Source organism: Clupea harengus, chromosome 23 (genome assembly GCF_900700415.2).
Source record: "Clupea harengus chromosome 23, Ch_v2.0.2, whole genome shotgun sequence".
NCBI classification, from domain to species: domain Eukaryota; kingdom Metazoa; phylum Chordata; class Actinopteri; order Clupeiformes; family Clupeidae; genus Clupea; species Clupea harengus.
The window spans coordinates 10,947,275-10,959,175 of record NC_045174.1 but is presented as its reverse complement, the minus strand read 5'-3'; the positions used below and the strand labels follow the sequence as shown (position 1 = coordinate 10,959,175).

The 11,901-nt window shown below is 44.2% G+C and overlaps 1 protein-coding gene across 2 annotated transcripts in view; it reads right to left on the bottom strand.

Moving 5' to 3' along the window:
* Nucleotides 1-1,169: 1,169 nt before the first annotated feature.
* Nucleotides 1,170-11,901, bottom strand: part of grid2ipb (glutamate receptor, ionotropic, delta 2 (Grid2) interacting protein, b) — a 25,398-nt gene continuing 14,666 nt past the window's right edge. Inside the window, exons 9-23 of one of the 2 annotated variants that reach the window (XM_031561315.2) lie at nt 11,669-11,820; nt 11,176-11,301; nt 10,586-10,680; nt 8,753-8,885; nt 8,114-8,478; nt 6,930-7,787; nt 6,611-6,698; nt 5,806-5,895; nt 4,823-5,022; nt 4,478-4,633; nt 4,033-4,119; nt 3,810-3,939; nt 3,520-3,638; nt 2,790-2,954; nt 1,170-2,567 (exon numbers count right to left, since the gene is read on the bottom strand). In XM_031561315.2, coding sequence (XP_031417175.1) covers nt 2,496-2,567; nt 2,790-2,954; nt 3,520-3,638; nt 3,810-3,939; nt 4,033-4,119; nt 4,478-4,633; nt 4,823-5,022; nt 5,806-5,895; nt 6,611-6,698; nt 6,930-7,787; nt 8,114-8,478; nt 8,753-8,885; nt 10,586-10,680; nt 11,176-11,301; nt 11,669-11,820 — 2,836 coding nt within the window. In that variant the 3' untranslated portion in view covers nt 1,170-2,495. The remainder of the gene's footprint in view (nt 2,568-2,789; nt 2,955-3,519; nt 3,639-3,809; nt 3,940-4,032; nt 4,120-4,477; nt 4,634-4,822; nt 5,023-5,805; nt 5,896-6,610; nt 6,699-6,929; nt 7,788-8,113; nt 8,479-8,752; nt 8,886-10,585; nt 10,681-11,175; nt 11,302-11,668; nt 11,821-11,901) is intronic. The other variant, XM_031561316.2, reaches the window with a different exon arrangement.

The window sequence follows — 11,901 nt, the reverse complement described above, 5'->3', positions numbered from 1 at the left end:
TTTGAAAACTCAGTCTTTGCATTTCATATAGGTAACATCAGACATGAGTATGAAAACAGTCCTCACTTGGCACTTTTCTCCATTTCACACAGATCTTTCAAAATTAGTGTCAGAACCTCTGATGATGTCTGTTGTATAAAGATGATAAGCAATGCGTTATTAATAAAGAGAATGAGAAAATTATAAGGTTATAGTTTAGGTCATAGTTGAGACTACTTTAATAATGCTTTCGCTTTTTACCTCAATCAAATGAACAACGCAGTCAGGGTACATAAACATATGACCAGTGATCCCTTCAGCTTGGGTATTTTTCTGTATCTTAGATACAAATTGCTCATAGTGACCTAATAAGCAAATAAACATATATGATTGGTATGTTTCAAAGATTCATAAAGAGTGAGATGATTACAATGTCATATTTTGCCTTTCCCTTACCTGCAAGTGCATTATGCTCATCACCCGCTAGGGAACTGTTTATCTTTGCTATATACACCAACCTATGAATGAAACATTTCTACCAAACATGAACAAAAAGAAAAACACGAGTTAACGCTTCGCAAAACAGCCACCAATTTTGAGCCCTCCACACTTCTGTTATAATATCGTCCAACTGTCAATGTTAGCGAAATTATCTAGCTATGGAAGGTTAGGGCTGTGTTCGCTAGCTGAGAGTTAATTCGTTAGGCTAAGCTATAAATTAGGCCTACTGTCTTTTCTTACTAGTTGAAAAGATTAATAAAATTGGCTGTATAGCAATAAATCCATTCCGCAGTATTGAATACTAACCAGAAGTTACGTATTTACCTTGTGTGATGATTTTTGTCTTTCTACTTCAGCAAAAAGCGAGTTTTTATATGTATTAAAATATGAACTAACGCCGGATGGCAAACTGTTTGCAAGCCGATTTCCAGCCATGGGTTAATCTTAGTTGCATAGGAACAGTGTGACGCGCGATGTCGTGTCTGGGTCAAGTCGTCTGCTTCAGGGCAAGCATTGGTACAGTAAAACAAAATGTGTAATATGTTTAGTCCTATGGATTCATGACTGTTATGGAACAAATCTCCCACACAAAACTTCAGATTGGTGGCCTTGGTCTGTAATGAAAGAATTGCCTCAAACATTTACCACTGCGAGGATATCACATGCAAATTATAGATCCGAGTCATTTATGGGTCAGCAAAAGCAATTTTATTCTCACAATATAAAACACATAGATCAAGCGGCATAAGTCTATGGCCCACATACTGAAGCCAGTAGCTGTACTACAGAACAGTGATACTGATATACAGTACATTGTAACATAAAAAACATATAAATTACATAATTTAATACACAACACAAATAAATAAAGGGTATTGACATCACAGTAGCCGTAGGCTATTTTGTCACAAGCAAATAGTTATAATGAATCTGTGACAGAATCTGTGAGGCTGTTTTGACATTTGTGATTCACGTTCAGCAATAGGGCCTATCATAAACCAAGCTACACCAGTGGAAGGGGGAAAAGACAGAAGCACATGTGATAAACGAAACAAACAAACAAAGTAACAACAACTCATCTGTGTTCAATACATACAATAAACAGAAATATGTTCTGACGCTGCCACCTCTGATCAAGAAGACAATAACATATTGACTCCACCAGTAATAAAGAAATGATAAAGTTAAGAGAAACAGGACAGCGACTGCTTTACAAGTAATTATACCAACAGTGCCGGAATATCTTTTTCTTTTTGTCAATACTCAGCTTTGAGAGGACTGAAACACACAGCTGTTCCCTATACCACATGCTAGGCTAATCACTGGTCTTACCAAAATGTGCTGGATATGTCATAATGAACTGGTAAAAATAGATTAGAACATATTTTGGAATTGTTTTCCAAGCCAAATCTCACATGGATTAAATTACACTGTATTACTATAACGTCAGGACATATAGCGTTTCAATACTGAATCTTTTGTAAAATCATGATCATTTTGGAATTTTCATGTGATCCATTAAAATAGCATGTATGTATCTTTACCATGTACTGGTGTGTTTTTCTGCATGGCTGCAATGTGTATTTTACTACCATGGACCAAAAACCATGGATGCGAAGGGGGAAGCAAACAAAACAGAGATAAGTCCTGGCCACATCTATCTGAACATCATTCTTACCAAACAACAATAATAAATAATACATATTCTGGATACATTCTTTGCCACTGGCATTCAGAGATCATTGATAGGTCCATACACATGCTCCACAATTCCATTGTCAAATATAATCAAACACTGTATAAAATATATATATATATATTTATATCTCCTGAACATCTCCTGAACTATGACATTTTTTTTTAAATAAGAGTCTGAATCAGCTCAGATACCCTTAAGCATAAATTAAGTTTGGCCATACTGCCTGAATAAATTCCATACAATGTTTTTACTTTCCACAGTCGTCCCTGTGCAAGCTGTTGGCACATTGGTCGAGAGTCGTTGATATGCCCGCCTCTCACCAAGCCAGAGGAGAAGTCATGCGTGGGCTTCGGGGGTTTTCAATGGCCTGGGTCTCGTGTAACGCACGCTGCAAAACACCAACACAGTACTTTAGAGACCTCAAGAATGTTTGCTGCAACTGCCACAGGCGAAACATCATATACCATACAATAAGTGCAAGACGTCAGAATGGGAATGTCTTTGTGTTTCTGTTTCTAGAGTCACACAGTTCCCATCCCTGCACAAAACAGCCGAAAGTCTTCTAAAAGGTGCTCAGAAATAAACTTCAGCTGCATATATTTTGTCTCACCTCAAACTTGGAGGTGAATTCTGCAAAGATGGCGAAGAAGGCCTCGGTGGAGGTGGCCTTGCTGTCCTCCCCGAAGAAGGAGGCCACCTTGCTGAACTCCTCCATGGCCCTCTGCTGGAGTGAGTCTAGGGACTGCATCGCCGGGTGGCTGTTCTCCAGAAAGCTCTGATACCACACAGTCAAGGGGTCAAACCACAGAAATCAGAGCGCTTCAACCACGATCTTCGATTTTATACTTTACATAATTAAGAGGAACTCGTGAATTTGTGATGGGAATATGTTGTGGAATGTGCTTTAATGGCATTCTGTTTGGGGGAACTTAATGAGAAATTATTGAGGACAGTCAACTCTGCCCTCTGTCTCACCCATAGAGTTCAATGAGAATTTGGCTTGAGCAAATGAAGAAGGCATGGAGGCTGAGAAAAGGTTTTCTACTACTGGAGCTCACAGTCTCAGTATCCTCCCTTGGTTACTCTTTTAAGGAGGCAAAATCTTTGAAATATTAACAACCACGAGCTAGCTGCAGCCTGCAAAGGGGAAAAGGCAATCTCTCGATGCCTGGCTCTGTGATCAATACTGTGACTGTATCTATAACTCTGTGAATACATATATTTTTAAAAGTAAAAAAGGGTGAATGTGGGTTGGGTTGTTGCTGTATGTATTGGATCCATATGTGGATATGGGTATGGATTGGTTGTTGTATGAAAGCACTGTAGATGGAAAAGGATACACTCATGATGACTGCAAAGCGATCCTCGGCCGTGGCTGGGATCTTCAGACAGGCCGTCCGGATGTCTTCAATGGTTGAGTGGAGGTCTGTGAGGTCTGCAGTGATAGTTCTCTGGTTGACTGTATAGGAGGAACAGCATATTGTAAAAAATAACAACAACAGGGACTGTTGCTTCACGTTTTCCATGGCATAGTCATATCCCCATTCAAATAAGGTTGATTTAAAATGATATTCTGAAAATGGAAATAATCTGAATATGTTTCCATAATGTTTCCATAAATCTAACGTACCTTTAGCAGCAAGTGGCACGGTTGTGAGGTCCCTGTTAAAGTTTATAAGCTCTGGGAAATGTTGGCATAGTGATTTGGCAAGAACATGAAGAAAGGTTGACTTCCCATCAACAGTTTTTGTTGTGCTGAGCTTTAAAAGACAATAACATTTCAACATAAAAACAGGACCCACATAACAGCAAAACACATACATGTGAAAACCAAAATAGCATACTGTACATACCTCAGTGAGAAAGTTAATTTTAAATCCAGTTGTTTTATTTGTTTTAGGTTGACCATTGTTCAGGTAATTCCCCATTGCCAACACAAACTGTCAACAGAAACAATTATCAGTAAGACGGCTCTATATAAATAAACAAGCTTGTAGAATTAGGACAATAATTAGCAAGCCAGTCATGGTGGCATAACTTTTTTATTATAAAGCCTCCATAATCATGGTACTGTTACATAAGGGTGGCTGCCTATGACAGGTATATAATAGTGATGACAAAGCCTTGGGAAGCTAAAAGTACTCCTCTGGCCCCTGAGCTGCCTGAATAGTACATGAATACACTTGCCAGTCTGTGAATTTCACATCAGAAGTTTTTTTTAAGTCTGTAAGACAGTGTAACTGTGGGGTTAGTTGGTATTCACACTGCTTGGATCTCTGGCAGTGGAAATGATTTTACCTCCAGGATCTTTGCCAGCTTTTTGCTACTCTTAAGCTCCAGGGAGGCTTTGTAGATGCACTCATAGCCAGCCCTCATTTCCTCCACCTTCTCCTGCAGAGTAGTCTTAAAATGGAGACTCCGTAGTCTGGTCTTATACTCAGGAACCAATAACATCTGCAGTAAACACACACACACACATTCATGTTTCATGTAATACTTCACATTACATGTTATCCTCTCATGCATTTATCTTTACCCCAGTGAACATTACATAAATGTTACATTTAAACAGACATTCATTTATACAGACACGTACACACGCACACATACACACAAAACATGCTGAAAGTCATCTATCATTACCTGGAGGACAAACTTATCCGGCTCGCTGAGTTTGGAGGGGTCCTGGTCATACTGCGCGTACTGCTTGACCTCCTCGTCGTCGGGGGCGTAGAGCAGCAGCTGCTTGATGTGGGTGGGCTCCAGGCGGTGCTCCGTGCTCATGGTCATGAGGACCTGCCGCAGCTCGGCGGGGGACAGCTTCAGGTGCGCTATCAAGATGGCTGTGCACAAGAACCAGGCTGCTGAGGCTCAACTGTCATGATGCTAGCACCACCAACATAGTAGCCCCTATGTCTACTGATTTCACATGGTACTGATTAGATATAGAGTGGTTTAGTTCTAAGTAATTGTGATGTTAATATGCATGTTTGCACCACTATGTTCTATTGTTCTACTATGTAAGTCACCTGAGAAGAAGACAAGAATGTTATATTATTTTCTCTGTGCCTCTTACGATATTGAAAGAAACTCCTATGAGTTAACGATTGTGAAGGAAGAAACTTGGAAAGTTGGAAGAAAATACAAGTCCAACAGACTCATCAGGGAGAAAAACAAAAAAACATGACAGGGTTAGCCAGGGAAGTCTATTTGGTCAACATCATGCACCTTCTACGTCATGTCATGTCATGTCTGTATCCCTGACTGACCTATGCCCATCCAGTCCCACGCACACTGCCCCTTTTATTGTACCTGGTTCAAAATGCAGCTAAATGCAGCAAAATGCAGCTATGACTCTTAAGAGTGGAATACATTTACAACATCCATACTCCAGCTCTATATGTCTCGATGTATGAAATGCACTGAAGTATTGACCTGTACCCTCCAACTTGTTCATCTCTTTATAACCACTGCGGTGTGTGAATAATCACTATATAGCCCCCAGTCTAATCCCACGGCTGCATGCAGAGGCAACTGCAACTGCCCTCCCACAACACCTCTGCTTCCTCTGCGTAACCTGTCGGGTAAGCACACCGCCCACACACACACCCCGTCATCACACTCACAAGCATTGTAGGCCTTCTTGTGGGAGAGGATCTCGATCACGTCTTTCTTTTTAAAGCTCTCCAGGAGGAAGGTGGGCTCTGGAAGAGAGACTGACACATTAAAACCACAGTGTGAGCATTCGTTCTCCAGGCACTGGCTGTGGGCACATTTATAAGAGGAGGATTCTTAAATGGAGATGGACGGAGATGCCGGGATGCCAGTGAGTGGAGAACGTATGACAGAGGGGAACTGATTCACACATGTCCATTGGATATAGAGGGCATGAGGACGCTGAAAGAGTCCAGAAACAGACAGACAGATATGAGCCACACAATGCAGACAACATGGTGGGATCTGTCTATGATCAATTATTGTAAAATTGCAAAATGAGCATTTAAAGAGAGGAAAACATGTTCATTTTACCACAATTCATGTCTGTTTTGATTTATTACTGAAAACAAGAAAAGCAGTGCTGAAATAATACAGTAGAAGTGTACTTAATGTAGATGTTTAATGTAAATAATGTACTGCATGCAATGAATGTCTGTGTAATAACTGATCTATCGTATTATATTTCACATAAATACGCACCCAATGTAGGTGTTCAATTACTTAAAGATCTTACCTAGAGGGTGAAGCTGTTTCTGTAACATAACTGCCTGCTCTGATAAATACTAACCATGAATACAAAACAGCAGAATGGTTCTATATATGTGCAGTAAAAGGACAGGCACATGACGATGCTTCTGGGATTATATGAGAGTATGATGGGAGTACGATGAACATGCATCACATGATCATGTAGATGAACACCACCAAACTTACTGGAACTTCTCTGTGTACCAAAATGCAACTCCAAATCGAGGTACTTCACCATGTCACTTAGTTTATCATAATCTGGGTCTTCCCCAAGCTAGTGAAAAAAGAACAACAGTTACTCTACTGCAAGGCCAGTACATTCACAAAACCTACATATTTAGCAGCCTGTCTTACACTGTATAATAAGACTGAGGAAGACTTACAGTTGGACATCTACTCGATGCAAACATATAAACAAAAATTAACTCTGGGTCAAAGAGGCATATCCACAACTACGCCATCCAGCAGCATTAGCCCCAGGTCAGAACCTCAAGCCTCTTCTCACCTGTCCCCAGATGGTGCCCTCGGAGTTCTCCACCTGTTCCCAACGCAGCCTCTTCACACTCATTTGGTTGGCGTCGGCGCCACTCGGGGAGGACTTGGGAAGGGGCGGGGGCTCGCACGGGGGTAGCGGAGGAGGGGGCGGCGGGGGCACCTTCTGCAAGAGGGCGCTCTCGTAGGTCTGGCTGGTGGGCAGGGAGACGTGGGCCTGCTGGGGCCGGGCCGAGGGGCTGCTCTGCCGGGCATGGAAGGAGGAGAGCTGGAGCTGCAGGGAGTTGGGGAGGATGGGGTGCGGGGCGTGTGGCAGCGAAGGCTGTGAGGCGCGCGGCGGCTGGGGGGAGTTCTGGGGCGAGGGGAGCATTGCCGTCTGGCTCCTGTGGTGGGGGTGGTGGAGCTGGTGGCTGGAGGGCAGGGATCGGGGCTGGGGGGAGGTGTGAGCCACCGCGTTGGACTGGGGTTGCTGCTGCTGCTGCTGCTGCTGCTGCTGGGTATGATGGTAGCGGTGCTGGTGGCGGCGGCGCCCCTGCAGATCATCCCTGGAGAGTACCTTGTTGAGTGGCGGCCGGCCGCCCAGGAAGGGGCACGGGGGAGGTGGGGGTGGAACCGGAATGATGGGGTGGTGCTGGAAGGCCAGAGGCGGCTGCGGCAGATGCTCTAGGGGCAGCGAGATGGGCGGAGGGGGGTCGGTGAACTGTGCAGGGGGAGGGGGAGGCGGGGGGCTTTGGGGTGGCGGTGGGATGTGGTCAGAACCGGAGGAGTAGGTGAGGGAGTTGGTGTCGTCGCTGCTGCTGTGCATGTCACTGCTGGCACTGCTTAGCTGCCGACGCAAAGTGTTCGCCTCCTGCTCGTCCTGGAAACTCATCTGCAGAAACACAAACATCGAAGCTCACCTACCATTCAGGACAGACTAGGCTAGAATAGGGATGTGTCTAGAAATATTTTCACTGTAATAATTAAAGCTGATGTTATCAACACTTACACTTTAAGAATACTTAAGATGGCTACAATTACACTCTGATCACTAATGGTCGCGGAAAATTGTGGGATCCTCCAAAGCTGTTCAATCATAGAAATTATACTAAAGAACAGTGTGAATGCATTAATACACAAAGAAAGAAAAGGAGAGCACTATAGAGTCGACTAAGAACTACAACTAAGAAGTTGGCGAGAACCGACTATGTTGTTTACCTGTTTGTGTTTGTATGTGTGAGTGTGTACATGTGAGACACATGCCTCCTCATAGTCGTTCTCTCCGGCCACAAAGTCGTCGACGATGGTAACACGGTGGCCGAGCTGCTCGCTAAGCGCGTCCAGGAACTTGTCAGTGTCGCGGCTACGAGGCGGCCTGGAGAAGGTGAAGAGCTTGCGGCGGCGCGAGAGCGGACTGGGCAGCTCGTCAACCAGTGGGTAGTTGGGCGAGGGCAGGGGGCTGTCCAGGGTCACGTATGGGTTGGACTCCACGCTGCCCGGCGACGGGTCGGGAGAGGTCTGGTAGAACTCGAAATGGGAGCTGGGTTCCTTCCATGTAAGGGAGAGGCCAGGTTTACGGGTCCCTTTTGAAAGAGAAGGAGATAACAAAGCACTGTGATGTCGTCCATCTTTCAGAAAATAACTACACATTCCATAATTTAAAAAATAACATCTACGGTCTTCTATAGTCTAACATCACCTCACAATAGGTTTTGGAAATAGTATGCAAGTCTTAACCATGAATGTGATATGACAAGCATTGCTGATGAGGAGCTTAACTATGCACTTATTTAATACCCAACCTCCTACTAAACAGAAAACGATTGTTTTGACAAACAGGAAGTGTGTCCAGAGTACCTGAGGAGAAGGATGAGCGGGGGTGTGTTTGGCTGTCTGGTAGGCTGCCGTTGCCTGGGGAGGAGTGACTCTGGAAGGATGCAGCACTCTTTCCTGTATACACACCCTCCAACTCGGTGTACACTCCTGACATCTATGGTATATGGGCATGATTAGATGGGGCAGTTGAGACACAAAGAGGAAGCACTGGTGGAAAAGTGGCCCAGTCACACAGCATTGGGACATATAATTAAAGGAGACTATTTTGACAGGTTCATCCTGTCTACTGTTTGGGAATAACGTCCGCCTCAAGTGACTAACTTCCTACTGTTCATGTGTGAGAGTTCGACCGGATGTAACAAAGCTCTGTTTACTTTCCATGGGAGCAATAAACAGCAAAGGAAAGCAAAACGAATTCATCAACACTCCAGGGAGCAATAAATGAGTTAAACATTCGCTCAGTATATTAGCTTTATTCATTACCACAGCGAGTTCTACCGCATACTTTAACTGCACTGGGCAGTCTTTCTACATGTTTCTGTTGAGAAGCTGCTCAGTGTAATATAATGGATTTCAGCTCTACTGAAAGTGAGACAGTCTCAGCTCTGTAAGACAGCGGTCCTTCTGCCTGAAATTTGACAGTGTGCAAAGAAGGAGAGCAGATGATGAAGACAAGTGTAGGAAGTTATAATGGGAAGTTATAATACTGAAAAAAACGGTATTAACATCTCCCTTTGCATTGTACATTATAACTGCAGGAATAATTGTGACACAGTCACAGTCAAGATGATATCTCAGGCTAGTCACAGGGATCATAACAATATCATACAGGCTAATATAACTAAAGGTGTCGCTGCATTAGTATAACGCCTGATCAGTGCTCTCAGCCTTCTCTGTCCTGTCAACCTGGATTCTGTGTACTTGGATTACTCTGTTTGGATTGAAGTTAACCTTTTTAATGAAAACTCTGCACTTGGGTCTCACTTGTGATCATTACAATTACGCAACATGGTAAGCTGAATAGTAAGACGGTAATGATACCTAGCACCTTGGAAGTAGAACAGGTAATGACATTGAAGGGAAAATAAGTAGCCATTTCTTCATTAGCTGCAGTGGTAGTCTGTTAGTAGTCACATTTATGTAACTGCCTAGCAACAAGTTTCAGCCTGGGGGAGGTGGAATGTGCTGAGCTTTGCTAGCTGCCTCAGCTTGTCTGCTGTTGTCACAGTTATGCTCCTCAGAGAGACCCAGATGCTTGTGCTCTTTCACTCCTACAGCAAAATCAATGTCTTCATCTGCCCTGAGAAACCAGAAAGGCTGACAGTCTATCCAAACACCGGACGTGTCACACACTCAGCCCATCATAAATGTGCTTGTTGCCATTAGCTGTGAGCGGAGCTTTAAGAGTTGCCAGGTCAGTGTTGGTATGCACGACTCTTTCTGAGAAAAAATGCGAGTGAGCCTGAGAAAATGCAGACACCTTCTCAGATAGAAATAGTAGCTATAGGAGGTACATCATGAAGGCATACTACCATCATTTTTACTGAGCATTCAATAAATCATCAATTAAACACATTCGGCGGCTTTCCAGTTCACCTTTGATTTTATGTCCCAATGCTTGTTTTGATCAATGCCATAGCCAAGGGTCAAACATGTCTGATGAAGGACCATGCCACATATAGTGCAATTTTATAAGAAAGTTTAAGAAACCTTTGAGAAATAAAAAACAGTGTCATGACCTCACTGCCTGCACATGTGACCATTGGAGCAGCAGGTGATGGATAGTGATTTAGTGTGTGTGATCTGTGGGTAAGCAAAGGTGAGGAGAGGGAAGGGGGGGGGGGGGTTACCCACATGATGGTTCATGCTGGGCGACTCGGGGAAGGAGGTGCCGTCTCCGCACTGCCTCTCCTCTGGCGAGGGCCCGGCCCCAGGCTCAGTGTACATCCCTGAGGCACACATAAAGCACCAGCGTCCAGCATGGGAGCCAACAGGGGCACTTCACACACACACACACAAAGCAGTATGCTGCCCGCCCCGAACCACTCAAGCAAGCTGGGCTGTGGGGAGGCAGCATCTGAAGCTAACGAGAGGTTAGCCAGCCAAGAGCAGGCTGGCAATCAAACAACAGACTGCGCTGAAGGACTGTCTCTGTGTTTATATTTACATTCCTTTCCATTTTTTTTTCCTTCCATGAAGCTGTTTTCAGAGACATAAACATTAAACCAATCACAGCTGTTTATATGCCTTGCAGGCATAAAAACAAATGGACCTCCAGCAGGGGACATTTGTTAGTCTGTCATCTTGAAGAGCAGAGAAGATGCTACTAGTATGAGAGCATGGGATGCAGCACAGTTATGACCCGATGCAGCGCAGACCTGTTATAAAGTGTTTATAAAGGAACAGTAAACAGAGGTAAGGGCTTTGCAGGCAGAGTGGCATACCCATTCCCAGGTGAGTGCCGATGATGCAATCGTCGGAGCTCCGCTCTCTCACGCTGTTTCTGTGTGATGTGCCCGTCACACGCATGGAGCTGCTCCTCCGGTGGGACTCGGGGCCCAGCTCTGACTCTTTGGGCGCCGCAACATGTACAAACGCAACAGGCACACACACACACAGAGACACACACACACACAGACACACACACACACACACACACACATAGACACAGACACAGACACACACAGACATACACACACATACACATTTAAACACAAGCACAAGCACAAAAATAGAAGCAAAAAGGCATAAACAAACACAGACACACACACACACTGGTATACAAACATACACCTACACACAGCAAGCCACTTAGGTATAACTTAACTGAAAATGAAAAAAAAGCACGCAGCCCACTCTCCACTGAGCTGAATGATAGTGTGCTGAATGACTTGGCCATGGCCTCTATTTCTGTTCCATTTAACGTGAGTGCCCCACCTGCTGACTTGAAGCCGAGAAAGCGGGAGATCTTGCTCTGGCAGTGTTCCTGCTCCTCGTAGGTCAGCAGCTGGTAGATGAACTGCCAGATCACCTGCTTGGCCGGCGTGTCCAGCACAGGATAGATGTCCACAATCAGCGTGTCCACGTTTCTAATAACAGGAGCACAGGCAGGAGGTGTGTTCATGTCACTTAAAATATCACTACGTTTTTCACACTGAAAACACAACTAA